Source organism: Salvelinus namaycush, chromosome 1 (assembly GCF_016432855.1).
Source record: "Salvelinus namaycush isolate Seneca chromosome 1, SaNama_1.0, whole genome shotgun sequence".
Classification (NCBI taxonomy): Eukaryota; Metazoa; Chordata; class Actinopteri; order Salmoniformes; family Salmonidae; genus Salvelinus; species Salvelinus namaycush.
In genome coordinates, this window is record NC_052307.1 from 37,923,932 (window position 1) to 37,940,954 (window position 17,023).

Genomic DNA, 17,023 nt, shown 5'->3' on the forward strand with positions numbered 1-17,023 from the left:
CCTATACATTTGATTGATTGATGCAATTGTACTATTACTGTGAGATAAACAGTGTGTGTTAACTTGGCTGTTTTCCCTTCGTGGCAGGAGCAGCAGTAGAATTCAGCTGGTCACCCTCCAGCCAACCGTACCAGACCTTCTTAACAACACCCTCACTATCACCATGCCAGACCACCCTAGGGGCAGAGTGTGTGTGCGCCCAGGGATCTTTTTGGATCAAAATTATGCTTAGGTGGTGGGCGGGGCAGGTAGTGGCGTGGCCATGGCCAACGGTACCATGCCCACTATTGGCCGAAGTAACAGAATGTAGCTCCTTTACAACCAATTTCCTACCATTCTACACATTTTTCCATATCTTATGCAATTGTGTATGTTACTAGGCCTATGTTGTGTAAATTTCCCCAGCGTGGCTACAAATGACAATGTATCCTCAGTCAACTCACCTGGTTAAATAAAATAAAAATCTGTGACTCAAACATTATAACAAAATCAATGGGGGCCACATGCCATGACAACAATACTCCTGAACGCATCATTTTTGGAGTTTTAGATTCTCCCATACTATCTAGCTTTTATTTTGTACAAATACAGTGTATTCGGAAAGTATCTATTCAGATCCCTTCACTTTTTGTTACGTTACAGCTTTATTCTAAAATTGATTAAATAATTTCCCCCCTCATCCATCCACAAACAATACCCCATAATAACAAAGCAAAAAGTTTTTTTTGAATTTTTTAAAAATTTATCAATAAAAATAAACTGATATAATACATTTACATAAATATTCAGACCCGTTACTCAGTACTTTGTTGAAGCACCTTTGGCAGCGATTACAGCCTTGAGTCTTCTTGGGTATGGACTCCAATCAAGTTGTAGATACATCAAGGATTATCAATGGAAACAGGATGTACCTGAGCTCAATTGAGTCTCATAGCAAAGGGTTGGAATACTTAGTAAGTAAGGTATTTCTGGTTTTCATTTTTAATACATTAGCAAAAATGTCTAAAAACCTGTTTTCACTTTGTCATTATGGGGCAATGTGTGTAGATTGATGATGATTTGTTTATTTAATCCTTTTATAATAAGGCTGTAACGTAACAAAATGTGGAAAAAGTCAAGGGGTATGGATACTTTCCAAATGCACTGTATGTGTGCACATATGTGAATGTCAACATGGAGAGAAGTGACATCCCCGGGGACCATGGGACATATAGTACCAGTCAAAAATTTGGACAAACCTACTCGTTCAAGGGTTTTTCTTTAGTTTTACAATTTTCTACATTGTTGAATAACAGTGAAGACATCAAAACTATGAAATAACACATATGGAATCATGTAGTAACGAAAAAAGTATAAAACATAACAAAATATTTTATATTCTTCAAAGTAGCCACCCATTGCCTTGACAGCTTTGCAGCACTCTTGGCATTCTCTCAACCAGTTTCATGAGGAATGCTTTTCCAACATTCTTGAAGGAGTTCCCACATATGCTGAGCACTTGTTGGCTGCTTTTCCTTCACCTTTGCGGTCCAAATCATCCCACACCATCTATATTGAAACCAAAAATCTTGATTTGGACTCATCAGACCAAAAGGACAGATTTCCAACAGTCTAATGTCCATTCCTCATGTTTCTTGGCCCAAGCAAGTTTTCTTCTTATTGGTGTCCTTTAGTAGTGCTTTCTTTGCAGCAATTCAACCATGAAGGCCTGATTCACACAGTCTCCTCTGAACAGTTGATGTTGAGATGTGTCTGTTTATTTGGGATGCAATTTCTGAGGCTGGTAACTCTAATGAACTTATCCTCTCAGCAGCAGAGGTAACTCTGGGTCTTCCATTCCTGTGGTGGTCCTCATGAGAGCCAGTTTCATCATAGCGATTGATGGTTTTTGCGACTGCACTTGAAGAAACTTTCAAAGTTCTATATATTTTCCGGATTGATTGACCTTCATGTCTTAAAGTAATGACGGACTGTCGTTTCTCTTTGCTTATTTGAGCTGTTCTTGCCACACTATGTACTTGGTCTTCTAACAAATCTTCTGTACACCTCCTACCTTGTCACAACATAACTGATTGGCTCAAATGCATAAAGAAGGAAATCAATTCCACAAATTAACTTTTAAGATCTGTTAATTGAAATGCATTCCAGGTGACTACATCATGGTTGAGAGAATGCCAAGAGTGTGCAAAGCTGTCATCAAGGCAAGGAGTGAATATTTGAAGAATCTCATATATATTATATATATTTTGATTTGTTTAAAATTGTTTTGGTTACTACATGATTTCATGTGTTATTTAATAGTTTTGATGTCGTCACTATTATTCTACAATTTATAAAATAAAAAAATTAAATAAAACCTTGAATGAGTATGTGTTCTAAAACTTTTGACCCGGTATTGTTTTTTTTAATACAATGTTTGGACTTGAGCGTCCCGCCCAAGACATTTCTATGCAGAAAAAACACAGGTGTGTGTGCCGACCTGTGTTTTTTCGTCAGCCAATGGGAGTCAGGGTATGGAAATAAAGAGAACTGAAACGCTCCAACTTATTTGCTAGGTGTGTCCTCACCTGTTGTCTGATGGTAAGAGGGAGAGCAGAGCCAGAGACGACAGCTTCCTCCTCTCCGGCTGTGTGATGTTGTCCATGCGGTCAACCCACATCTCTATCACACAACCTAACAACTGGCCAATCTGACACAAGAGAGAGAGAAAGTGAGAAAGAAAGGGAGAGAGAGAGAGAGAGCAAGAACACAAGGTTCAAGCATATCAGTCATCTGAAGTGGCCTCTGTCTTTCAAAGTCACAGAAAAGAAGTGGACAGGTGAAAGCATAACAGCTGTTAGTCTTCATCCACAACGCTCTCACCTATTTTGTCACATCAGTACTGATGGAGGAGTAGAGCTTATGAGATACACCCTAGTGTATACAGTGCATTAGGAAAGTATTCAGACCCCTTGACTTTTTCCACATATTGTAAAGTTTCAGCCTGATTCTAAAATTGATTAAATAAAAAAAAATCCTCAATCTACACACATTACCACATAATGACAAAACAGGTTTTTAGAAATGTTTTCAAATATATATTTTAAAAAATAGATATACAAAAATACCTTAATTACATTAGCATTCAGACCCTTTGCTATGAGACTCGAAATTGAGCTCCGGTGAATCATATTTCCATGAATCATCCTTGAGATGTTTCTACAACTTGATTGGAGTCCACCAGTGGTAAATACAATTGATTGGACATGATTAGGAAAGACACACACCTGTTTATATAAAGTCCCCACAGTTGACAGTGCATTTCAGAACAAAAACCAAGTATTGAGGTTTAAAGGAATTGTCCGTGAGCTATGGGACAGGCTTGTGTCGAGGCACAGATCTGAGGAAGGGCACAAAAAATGTATGCAGCTTTGAAGGTCCCCAAGAACACAGTGGCCTCCATTATTCTTCAATGGGAGAAGTTTGGAATCACCAAGACTCTTCCTAGAGCTGGCTGGCTAGCCAAACTGAGCAATGGGGGGAGAAGGGCCTTGGTCAGGGAGGTGACCAAGAAACTGATGGTCACTCTGACAGAGCTTCAGAGTTCCTCTGTGGAGATGGGAGAAACTTCCAGAAGAACAACCATCTCTGCAGCACTCCACCAATTAGGCATTTATGGCCAAACGGAAGTCAGTCTTTAGTAAAACACACATGACAGCCCTCTTGGAGTAAGCCAAAAGGCGCCTAAAGGACTCTGACCACGAGAAACAAGATTTTCTGGTCTGATGAAACCAAGATTGAACTCCTTGGCCTGAATGTCAAGCGTCACGTCTGGAGGAAACCTGGCACCATCCCTAAGATGAAGCATATGGTGGTGGCAGCATCATGCTGTGGGGATGTATTTCAGTGGCAGGGACTGGGAGACTAGTCAGGATCAAGGCAAAGATGAACGAAGCAAAGTACAGAGAGATCCTTGATGAAAACCTGCTCCAGAGCGCCCAGGACTGGGGTGAAGGTTCACCTTCCAACAGGACAATGACCCTAAGCAAACAGCCAAGACAATGCAGGAGTGGCTACAGGACATGTCTCTGAATGTCCTTGAGTGGCCCAGCCAGAGCCCGGACTTGATCTCTGGAGATACTTGAAATGAAAATAGTTGCACAGCGAAGCTCCCCATCCAACCTGACAGAGGTTGAGAGGATCTGCAGAGAAGAATGGGAGAAACTCCCCAAATACAGGTGTGCCAAGCTTGTAGTGTCATACCCAAGAAGACTCGAGGCTGTAATCACTTTCAAAGGTGCTTCAACAAAGTACTGCGTAAAGGGTCTGAATACTTACGTAAATGTAATATTTTGAATAAAATAGCAAAAATGTCTAAACCCATTTTTGCTTTGTCATTATATATACATACATACACTTGAAGTCGGAAGTTTACATACAATTAGGTTGGAGTCATTAAAACTCATTTTTCAATCACTTCAACATTTTCTGTTAGGACATCTACTTTGTGCATGACACGTCATTTTTCCAACATTTGTTTACAGACAGATTATCACAATTAAAGTGGGTCAGAAGTTTACATACACTAAGTTGATTGTGCCTTTAAACAGCCTGGGAAGTTCCAGAAAAGTATGTCATGGCTTTAGAAGCTTCTGATAGGCTAATTGACATAATTTTAGACAATTGGAGGTGTACCTGTGGATGTATTTCAAGGCCTTCCTCAAACTCAGTGCCTCTTTGCTAGACATCGTGGGAAAATCAAAAGAAATCAGCCAAGACCTCAGAAAGAAAATTGTAGACCTCCACAAGTCTGGTTCATCCTTGGGAGCAACTTCCAAACGCCTGAAGGTACCATGTTCATCTGTACAAACAATAGTACGCAAGTATAAACACCATGGGACCACGCAGCCGTCATACCGCTCAGGAAGGAGACGCGTTCTGCCTCCTAAAAATGAACGTACTTTGGTACAACAGCAAAGGACCTTGTGAAGATGCTGGAGGAAACAGGTACAAAAGCATCTATATCCACAGTAAAACGAGTCCTATATCGACATAACCTGAAAGGCCGCTCAGCAAGGAAGAAGCCACTACTCCAAAACCGCCCTAAAAAAGCCAGACTACGGTTTGCAACTGGACATGGGGACAAAGATCGTACTTTTTGGCGAAATGTCGTCTGATGAAACAAAAATAGAACTGTTAATGACCATCGTTATGTTTGGAGGAAAAAGGGGGAGGCTTGCAAGCCAAAGAACACCATCCCAACCGTGAAGCACGGGGGTGGCAGCATAATGTTGTGGGGGTGCTTTGCTGTAGGAGGGACTGGTGCACTTCACAAAATAGATGGCATTGTGAGGAAGCAACATCTCAAGACATCAGTCAGGAAGTTAAAGCTTGGTCGCAAATTGGTCTTCCAAATGGACAATGACCCCAAAGCATACTTCCAATGTGGCAAAATGCCTTAAGGACAACAAAGTTATGGTATTGGAGTGGACATCACAAATCTCTGACCTCAATCCTATAGAAAATGTGTGGGCAGAACATAAAAAGTGTGTGTGAGCAAGGAGGCCTACAAACCTGACTCAGTTACACCAGCTCTGTCAGGAGGAATGGGCCAAAATCCACCCAACTTATTGTGGGAAGTTTGCGGAAGGCTACCCAAAACGTTGAGCCATGTTAAACAATTTAAAGGCAATGCTCCCAAATACTAATTGAATGTATGTAAACATCTGACCCACTGGGAATGTGATGAAAGAAATAAAAGCTGAAATCATTCTCTACTATTATTCTGACATTTCACATCTTAAAATAAAGTGGTGATCCTAACTGACCTAAGACAGGGAATTGTTACTAGGATTAAATGTCTGGAATTGTGAAAAACTAAGTTTAAATGTATTTGTCTAAGGTGTATGTAAACTTCCGACTTAAACTGTATATAGGGCATCTATAATTTGGTCCCTGGTGGACCACGAGGTTGTCTGGTTTGGGTTTCCCACCGAACTCCATCCTCCATTTTCATCAGGGAAAGGTGTACACAGAGGAAAGACAAACAGCCAACTCCCTATAGCAAAGTCTGTATCAGAGGTTCTTAAACTCTGTTTGGCTTCGTAGGCCTCATGAGACCTAACTGTGCGTTTATCCCAATTGGATAGCCTATGTACCCAGCAGGGCCTGATCTGTACGGTGTGGTGACTTGAGCATTAGCAGAGATAGTTAACCCACAGACATCTCAAAACTCTTAGCATAGCAGACAAACAGGCATATACAGTGCATTTGGAAAGTATTCAGACCCCATGACTTTTTCCAAATTTTGTTGCCTTATTCTATAATGGATAAAATGTTTTTTTCCCCCTTATCAATCTACACACAAGAATTCCACAGAGGAACTCTGAAGCTCTGTCAGAGTGACCATTCGGTTCTTGGTCACCTCCCTGACCATGGCCCGTCTTACTGAGAAGTGGCTTCCGTCTGACCACTCTACCATAAAGGCCTGATTGGTGGAGTGCTGCAGAGATGGTTGTCCTTCTGGAAGGTTCTCCCATCGCCACAGAGGAACACTGGAGCTCTGTCAGAGTGACCATTGGGTTCTTGGTCACCTCCCTGACCAAGGCCCTTCTCCCCCGATTGCTCAGTTTGGCCGGGTGGCCAGTTCTAGGAAGAGTCTTGGTGGTTCTAAACTTCTTCCATTTAAGAATGATGGAGGCCACTGTGTTCTTGGGGACCTTCAATGCTGCAGACATTTTTTGGTACCCTTCCCCTCGATACAATCCTGTCTCAGAGCATTACAGACAATTCCTTCGAGCTCATGGCTTGGTTTTTGCTCTGACATGAACTGCCAACTGTGGGACCTTATATAGACAGGTGTGTGTCTTTCCAAATCATGTCCAATCAATGCAATTTACCACAGGTGGACTCCAAGTTGTAGAAAGATCTCAAGGATGATCAATGGAAACAGGATGCACCTGAGTTCAATTTTGAATCTCATAGGAAAGTGTCTGAATACTTATGCAAATAAGGTATCTGTTTTTATTTTTAATACATTTTCAAAAATGTATGAAAACCTGTTTACGCTTTGTCATTATGGGGTATTGTGTGTAGATTGCTGAGGATTTTTATTTATTTAATCAATTTTAGAAAAAAGGCTATAACGTAACAAAATGTGGAAAAAGTCAAGAGGTCTGAATACTTTGGTGGACTGAACGTGATTTAATCATTTAGGCTGCTGTTGAGGGGGAGCAGAATTTCTTTCATTTATTCTCTGTCGCTAAAGAAAAGTTGTACAGACAATAGAGGGTAATTATAAATAAAAATCTAAACAAAAAGGCATCTTGGGAAAATGTTTGTTGCTTTAAGTACTACGGAGGTAACAAAGTTAAATTACGGGAGAGGGGGGGTTAAATGATGTAACGTCCTGGTTAGAGTTACGGGACATATGGTACATCCAATATGCCTACCGTTCCACCACTCTACTAGTTGGCATGGTGTCTCACCTCCTGGTTGTACTCGCTGGCCATCTGTGTGAGGAGAGAGGAGAAGAAACTAGCGTTCTGCAGCAGGACTCTTCCCATGATGCCCAGGTAGGTGGACATCACCACCGGGTACCGCTACAAACACACACACAAGAAAGAACAGGGTAAATGCTGAAAACATGATGTGGAGAGGAGCATGTACGTATTACTGTCAATGAGTAAGTACAGTATATGCCAAGGTAACTGATGAAAGCATAAAACCTTGAGCGCTTTCAGAACAAACCAGTCAAGGTAATTGTATGAGTTTGACATACAGTAGCGCTGAGCAATTAGCGCTTTTTGAGGTTGGTTCGTTTTCAATTCGATTATTAAAAAATAATCAAGGATTTCAGTTTCGATATTATTATTTTTTTAAACATTAAATGTATTATGCATTTTGTCAGTTGAATGCTGTAAAACAGAAAACCGGAGCACCTGGCACCTACTACCATACCCCGTTCAAAGGCAATTCAATATTTTGCCTCGCCCATTCAGCCTCCGAATGACACATACACAATCCATGTCTCAAGGGTTCAAAATCCTTCTTTAAAACCTGTTTCCACCCCTTCATCTACACTGATTGAAGTGGATTTAACAAGTGACATCAAAAGCTATGGAGGGTTCATAGCCTTCAACCTGAATTCACCTGGTCAGTCTGTCATGGAAAGAGTATAATGTTTAGTACACTCAGTTTACAGTGACCTATAGAGGCTAAATGGCTTATACTGTCATTCAATTTAGTCCTTATAGTATTCGACAGGGAATGACATAAGGAGAACCCATAGTGAGTGAGTGAGAGACTAAAGGTTCCTATGGAAGGTTCTGACAGGACGCCATAGCAGATAAAGCAGAGCTCTCATAAGAGAGATAAAAAGAGAAAGACAGAGAGACAGACTAAGGTTGCAAAAATGCTGGTAACTTTCCCCAAATCCCCAACCAGGATTTCTGGAAAACCTGTGAATTTAAGGAAAGCTACTGGAATTTAGCTACCCTGGTTGCACCAAAGCCCAGCTCCAGAACAGGTACAAAGCATTAACAGGTAGCTCACCTCTCCATCCACGATCCCTCTGAAGACAGAAGGCAGCAGGGGCTGGAACATGTGGGCTCCTAACACGGGGCTAACCTTCAGAGCTACTTCTACCACCTACAGAGATTGAGAAAGAGACAGCTATTAGTCTACTATAACGCGATGCGGCTTGGTTGGTTGATCACTCGTTGTCCTACTAGAACGGCTCCTCCCTCTCGTGCTTTATCAGCTCAGTTTAATAAGGTAGCTAAAAAATTACTTTCTGCTGCTTTCCTCACTCAGATCGGACCGGGTGTGGCTCTGACAAGGTCTATACAGAAAGGGTCTTGTTGACCTCTGGTCCGTTTGGAAAAGTTATGTATATTTAAAAAAACATTTTATGCATATAGGGTCTGGGTGGGAAAGCCCCAGGATCATTTCGGAAAGGGTTCGACTTTTTGGACCTGTGAAAAACTCTATTACCAGGTCCTGTGCCTGAAACTGTACTTCAATCCTAGAATGAACATCCTGGAAAAGAACACCTACCCCAAGGTCTAAAACCAGCTAGTTAGCAGAGTCAACATCCTTACCAGTCCTGGACACCGTATGAACAGATTAACTAATGACTCTGAACAAAACGGACAACCCTCCCCAACGCTTGGCTCTAGGTGCACTAGATGCGGCTATCGCCCCAATAAGAAATCCCGCTACTAGAACACTAATGAGATGCTATTGAGCCTTCTGGTAAGCTTTCTGGTAAGTTTTGATTACAATACTGGGTGGGGTGAATATATTTTATATGACATACATGATTTGTTGTTAACTAGTAAATAGTAGCCTACAGCAAAGTGTGTTTTAAATTATTTGTTAATTTGTGCTAGTTAGTTTTTGCTACCATGTGGGTTTTAGTTTACTTGATTCACCTGTTTCCATACATGTTTCATTTTAAAACAAGTATCTTACAAAGGAGTTTATTAATCTAACTGCTTAACTATTTATCTGTACATGGAATTGTATTTGGTGTTTTTCTTACAATTTTTTCCCTAATCTTTACAGGAAAATGCCACGGGCACTATCTGATGTGTGGAGACATTTCACTGCAGCTAATGCAGAAGGAAAAGCTGTGTACATTTGCAAATACTGTGCCAAATCATATGTGAAGAATGCAACAAAAATGCAGAATCATCTGGCCAAGTGCATAAAGTTCACTCAGCGCTCACATCAAGTCCCTCTACTTCTATTCGAGGTGAAAATGATGAATCAGACACCTTATCGATAGCAACAGCTCACGGTCCTCCTGGAATCAGAAGTTTTTTGACTCAATGGAGGAACGTAGTCAGAGAAATGTTGATGAATATCTTGCTCAAGCTCTGTATGCAACTGGTTGACCTCTAATGCGCACAGGCAATGTGTATTGGAAGAGATTTCTGAATGTTCTTCACCCAGTTAACACCCCTCCAAACCAGACATGCTTTATCTACTCATTTGCTGGAAGCAGAGTTCAACAGAGCTCAAGTGAAGGTCAAGCAAATCATAGAGAAAGCAGAATGTATTGCAATCATCTCTGATGGGTGGTCGAATGTTCATGGGCAAGGAATAATTAACTACATCATCTCTACCCCTCTACCAGTAAGAGCACAGACACGCGGGACAACAGACACCCGGGACAACAGACACCCGGGACAACAGACACCCGGGACAACAGACACCCGGGACAACAGACACCCGGGACAACAGACACCCGGGACAACAGACACCCGGGACAACAGACACGCGGGACAACAGACACGCGGGACAACAGACACATGGGACAACAGACACACCGGTCTCTACATTGTAGATGAGTTGAAGGCAGTCATCAATGACCTTGGACCACAAAAGGTATTTGCACTGGTGACAGACAATGCTGTGAACATGAAGGCTGCTTGGTCTAAAGTGGAGGAGTCCAACTTACATCACACCCAGCAGCTGTGCTGCTCATGCATTGAATCTGCTCCTAAATGAAATCATGGCACTGAAAACAATGGATACACTCTACAAAAGAGCCAAGGAAATGGTTAGATATGTGAAGGGTCAAGTTATAGCAGCAATCTACCTGACCAAGCAAAGTGAGAAGAATAAGAGCACCACATTGAAGCTGCCCAGCAACACCCGTTGGGGTGGTGTTGGCATCATGTTTGACAGTCTCCTGGAGGGGAAGGAGTCTCTCCAAGAAATCGCCATATCACAGTCTGCCAATATGGACAGCCCCATCAAGAGGATCCCCCTGGATGATGTATTTTGGGAGAGTGGTAAGCAGTCTGAAACTCCTGAAACCTATAGCAGTAGCAATTGCACAGATTGAGGGAGACAATGCCATCCTGTCTGATGTTCAGACTCTGCTTGCAGACGTAAGAGAAGAAGTCCGTAATGCCCTGCCCACTTCACTGTTGCTCCAAGCAGAGGAAACTGCAGTTCTGAAATACATAAAAAAGCGCGAAGACTTCTGCCTGAAGCCCATACACGCCATAGCGAACATGTTGGACCCCAAGTATGCTGGCAAGAGCATCCTGTCTGGTGGAAAGATCAACAAGGCCTATGGTGTCATCACTACCGTGTCTCGCCACCTTGGCCTGGATGAGGGCAAGGTTCTTGGCAGTCTGGCGAAGTACACAACAAAGCAAGGGCTTTGGGATGGAGATGCAAAATGGCAGTCGTGCTAACATATCGCATCAGCCACCTGGTGGAAGGGACTTTATGGATCTGAGGATCATTCCCCTGTTGCCTCCATTATCCTCCAAATTCCACCAACATCAGCCGCCTCAGAGACTGATGTTTAAGAGGTGGACATTGCGGAGGTTCGCTGAGAAGACATGGAAGCCTGAGAAGAAGACAACCAAAGCTTTAGTTTCTAGACTATCATTTTACAGATGTATGTTGAAAAAGTTTTTGGGAGATGCGATGGATCATTGGGGATTATTCAACATTCCCTCCTTTTGTTGTTCAGTGAAATCATTCCATGTGAAGCATCAACTCATTTAATTAAAGTTCAACTCGTAACTTAATTGTTTTTTAAATGTTCTATTGGAAGGATTTAATAATTTGCAATTATGTCTACTTATGATAAGGTAAAAGGGTTTATGTTTCTGTCTCCATATGATATGGTAAACCAATGCAAAAAACATCAACATTTAAATGGTATTAATATTAATTTACATATATTCCCACCTCTGAATATTCCCCAAAATGTGCAACCCTATCCGCGACGCCCTCAGACGAACCATCAAACAGGCATAGCTTCAATACAGGACTAAGATCGAATCCTACTACACCGGCTCTGACACTCGTCAGATGTGGCAGGGCTTAAACTAATACAGACTACAAAGGGAAACCCAGCCACGATCTGCCCTGTGATGCGAGCCTACCAGATGAGCTAAATGCCTTTCATGCTCACTTCGAGGCAAGCAACACTGAAGCATGCATGAGAGAACCAGCCGTTCCGGACAACTGTGTTCACGCTCTCGGTAGCCAATGTGAGGAAGACCTTAAAAAAGGTCAACATTCAAAAAGCCGCGGGGCCAGACGGATTACCAGGACGTGTACTCAAAGCACGCGCGGATCAACTGACTAGTGTCTTCACTGACATTTTCAACCTCTCCCTGACCAAGTCTGTAATACCTAATGTGTCAAGCAGACCACCATAATCCCTGTGCCCAAGGTAACCTGCCTAAATGATTACTGCCCATAGCACTCACATCGGTAGCTGGTCATGGCTCACATCAACACCAGCAAACCCTGGAAACCCTAGACCACTAATTCGCATACTGCCCCAGCAGATCAACAGATGGCACAATCTCAATCGCACTTCACACTGCCCTTTCCCACCCAGACAAAAGGAAAACATATGTAAGAATGCTGTTCATTGACTAGAGCTCAGCGTTCAACAACATAGTGCCCACAAAACACATCACTAAGCTAAGGACCCTGGGACTAAACACCTCCCTCTGCAACTGGATTGTGGACATCCTGACAGGCCGCACCCAGGTGGTAAGGGTAGGTAACAACACATCTGCCACGCTGTTCCTGAACACTGGGGCCCCTCAGGGGTGCGTGCTTAGCTCCCTCCTGTACTCCCTGTTCACCCACGACTGCGTGGCCAAACACGACTCCAACACCATTAAGTTTGATCACCGACAACAATGACACAGTCTATAGGGAGGAGGTCAGAGACCTGGCAGTGTGGTGCCAGAACAACAGCCTCTACCTCAATGTGAGATTGACAAAGGAGCTGATTGTGGACTACAGGAAAAAGGAGGGCCGAACACGCCCCCATTCACATTAACAGGTCTTTAGTGGAGTGGGTCGAGAGTTTCAAGTTCTTTGGTGTCCACATCACCAACTAACTATCATGGTCCAAACACACCAAGACAGTCCTGATGAGGGCACAACAACACATTTTCCCCCTCAGGAGACCGAAAAGATTTGACATGGGGCCCCAGATCCTCAAAAAGTTCTACAGCTGCACCATTGAGAGCATCCAGACTAGAGGTCGACCGATTATTCGGAATGGCCGATTAATTAGGGCCGATTTCAAGTTTTCATAACAATCGGAAATCGGTAATTTTGGACGCCAATTTTGCCGATTTGTTAAAAAAAAATTAACACCTTTATTTAACTAGGCAAGTCAGTTAAGAACACATTCTTATTTTCAATGACGGCCTAGGAACGGTGGGTTAACTGCCTTGTTCAGGGGCAGAAAGACAGATTTTTACCTTGTCAGCTCAGGGATTCAATCTTGCAACCTTACGGTTAACTAGTCCAACGCTCTAACCACCTGCCTCACGAGGAGCCCGCTTGTTACGCGAATGCAGTAAGAAGCCAAGGTAAGTTGCTAGCTAGCATGAAACTTATCTTATAAAAATCAATCAATCAATCAATCAATCATAATCACTAGTTATAATTACACGCAGAGTCAGTGTATATGCAACAGTTTGGGCCGCCTAATTTGCCAGAATTTTACGTAATTATGACATAACATTGAAGGTTGTGCAATGTAACAGGAATATTTAGACTTAGGGATGCCACCCGTTAGATAAAATACGGAACGGTTCCGTATTTCACTGAAAGAATAAACGTCTTGTTTTCGAGACAATAGTTTCCGGATTCGACCATATTAATGACCTAAGGCTCGTATTTCTGTGTGTTATTATGTTATAATTAAGTCTATGATTTGATAGAGCAGTCTGACTGAGCGATGGTAGGCACCAGCAGGCTCGTAAGCATTCATTCAAACAGCCCTTTCGTGCGTTTTGCCAGCAGCTTTTCGCAATGCTTCAAGCAAGCGCTGTTTATGACTTCAAGCCTATCAACTCCCGAGATTAGGCTGGTGTAACCGATGTGAAATGGCTAGCTAGTTACCGGGGTGCGCGCTAATAGCGTTTCAAACGTCACTCGCTCTGAGACTTGGAGTAGTTGTTACCCTTGCTCTGCATGGGTAACGCTGCTTTGAGGGTGGCTGTTGTCGATGTGTTCCTGGTTCGAGCCCAGGTAGCGGCGAGGAGAGGGATGGAAGCTATACTGTTACACTGGCAATACTAAAGTGCCTATAAGAACACCCAATAGTCAAAGGTATATGAAATACAAATTGTATAGAGAGAAATAGTCCTATAATTCCTATAATAACTACAACCTAAAACTTCTTACCTGGGAATATTGAAGACTCATGTTAAAAGGAACCACCAGCTTTCATATGTTCTCATGTTCTGAGCAAGGAATTTAAACGTTAGCTTTTTTTACATGGCACATATTGCACTTTTACTTTCTTCTCCAACACTTTGTTTTTGCATTATTTAAACCAAATTGAACATGTTTCATTATTTAATTGAGGCTAAATTGATTTTATTGATGTATTATAAGTTTAAATAAGTGTTCATTCAGTATTGTTGTAATTGTCATTATTACAAATACATTTTTATTTTATTTTATTATAAATCGGCCGATTAATTGGTATCGGCTTTTTTTGGTCGTCCAATAATCGGTATCGGCGTTGAAAAATCATAATCGGTCGACCTCTAATCCAGACCGGTTATATTACCGCCTGGTATGGCAACTGCTCGGCATCTGAACGTAAGGCGCTACAAAGGGTAGTGCGTACGGCCCAGTACATCACTGGGGCCAAGCTTCCTACCATCCAGGACCTATATACTAGGCGGTATCAGAGGAAGGCCCAAAAAATTGTCAAAGACTCCAGTCACCCAATTCATAGACTGTTCGCTCTGCTACCGCACGGCAAGCGGTACCGGATCTCCAAGTTGAGGACCAAAAGGCTCTTTAACAGCTTCTACTCCCAAGCCATAAGAATGCTGAACAATTAATCTAATGGCCTCCCGGACTATTTACATTGACACCCCCCCTTTTGTTTTTACACTGCTGCTACTTGCTGTTTATTATCTATGCATAGTCACTTTACTCCTACCTACATGTACACAATAACTCGACTAACCTGTACCCCCTCACATTGACTCAGTACCGGTACACCCTGTATATGTGACCCGATTTAGGAAACTAGGCGTATGTCGCAAGTCACGACTTCACATGAGAGCCATTTGAACAGACATTTTTTTTTATTTATTTTTTTATCAAAATGCGTTTTTTGGCAGAAATGCCATCTCGGACATTCATGTGCCTTTATAACAAACATGTATGCCGTCTGTAAATACAAATACAATTGTTAAATTACGAGCCTTGTTGGTTAAACCACAGAAAAAGACGCAACCTTCTCACTAGCCATGATTGGCTGTGATAATGAGTGGGCTGGACATGCCGAGACAGGAGTTCGGATTGGTCTGCCATCAGTCTGTGTTGGTAATATTGTCGAACGCAGCTTTTTTTATGTATTGTGTAGTGGAGCTGCATAAGTGTTGCTCTCCACTTTCTGGAGGATCAAGTTTTGAAATCAGTAGAATTAGAGTATGTTAGCTAAAGAGATGGAGAAAACACCTGTCTCTGGATTACATCTTCAAACTAAGGGCAACCATGGTATGGCATTCCTGACAGGAAGACGCATCCATGATGCATGTTGATGTATGCAGGTAAGATAGTCTAGCATTGGCAGATATTACACATTTCTAATTTTTTACAAAGTGGTTTCATTTCAAGCAAAAGTGTACTGTTAGCTAGCTAGCTAGCATTAGCTGGCTGGCTCCCTAGCTGACATTATTATTTGTATCCCAGAGCCGATTGCTTTTCTAGTTAGAGCCTAATGTTAGCTAGCTAACATTGAACCTGGTTGGTTAGCTCCCAGCACTGTGGCATTGTTGGCACTGTGTTAATTGTTGTTTAACTAGCTAACGTTAGCTGGCTGGCTTGTTAGCTAATGCTACGTGATGTGTGTGAACTTAAACTTTGTTTACCTAGCTATGTTCATTGTTTACCTAGCTAGCTAGCAATATGTCTTAAGCTAAAGTGTACTGTTAGCTAGCTAATGTTAGCTGGCTGGCTCGTTAGCTAACGTTACATTACGTGTGTACAACACCCGTTGAATATGGCCGGTGTCAGTAAACATCTGCAAAAAAGCGTAATGAAATTGTTGCCAGCAGAGCTGGTCAGGCTGTTTTCATGTTATCCATAGGTAAACAAATCATTGGCCAGACCGTCAAGTGTGCACTCCGAGAGCAAAACAAGATCAGTGGGACTAAAGCTTAACAGGGTGTGAACAATGCTGAGTGGGTGTAGACAAAGAAGAGCTCTTCATGAGATACCAAAACATTCAAAGGCCATTTTCTCAAAAGTGAGTTTAGAAGTTGATCAACTTTCAAAGCATAATTACTTTCTTCAAATGCAGTGTATGATATACCATTTGGTAGCTCTAAGTCTCTACTTTTATCCAATGAAAAAACACAATTTCAAATTTTGCTACATAAGACCGAATCCAGGTGGTGAGTCACGTATATAGCCGTGTTACTTTTTATTTTCTCAACCCTTTCTTGAACTGCATTGTTGGTTAAGGACTTGTAAGTAAGCATTTCACAATAAGGTGAAGTATTCAACCCCTTTGTTATGGTTAGCCTAAATAAGTGCATGAGTAAACATTTGCTTAAGTCACATAATAAGTTGCATGGACTCACTTTGCGTGCAATAATAGTGTTTGCCATGATTTTGGAATGACTACCTCATCTCTGTATCCCACACATACAATGATCTGTAAGGTCCCCTCAGTCGAGCAGTGAACTTCAAAAAACAGATTCAACCACAAAGAACAGGGAGGTTTTCCAATGCCTCTCAAAGAAAGGCACCTATTGGTAGATGTTAAAAAATAAATACCAGACATTAAATAAATATGAAATATCCCTTTGAGCATGGTGAAGTTATTAATTACACTTTGTACGGTGTATTAATACACCCAGTCACTACAAATACAGGCATCCTTCCTAACTCAGTTGCCGGAGAGGAAGGAAACTGCTCAGGGATTTCACCATGAGGCCAATGGTGACTTTAAAACAGTTACAGAACTGAATGACTGTGATAGGAGAAATCTGTTGATGGCTAAACATTG

The 17,023-nt window shown here is 42.0% G+C and overlaps 1 protein-coding gene across 2 annotated transcripts in view; it reads right to left on the minus strand.

Annotated features, from left to right (window-relative positions):
• Positions 1 to 17,023, minus strand: part of ipo11 (importin 11) — a 239,237-nt gene that overhangs the window by 67,575 nt on the left and 154,639 nt on the right. Inside the window, exons 24-26 of one of the 2 annotated variants that reach the window (XM_038988255.1) lie at positions 8,533 to 8,628; positions 7,467 to 7,580; positions 2,568 to 2,689 (exon numbers count right to left, since the gene is read on the minus strand). In XM_038988255.1, the coding sequence (XP_038844183.1) occupies positions 2,568 to 2,689; positions 7,467 to 7,580; positions 8,533 to 8,628 (332 nt within the window). The remainder of the gene's footprint in view (positions 1 to 2,567; positions 2,690 to 7,466; positions 7,581 to 8,532; positions 8,629 to 17,023) is intronic. The other variant, XM_038988263.1, reaches the window with a different exon arrangement.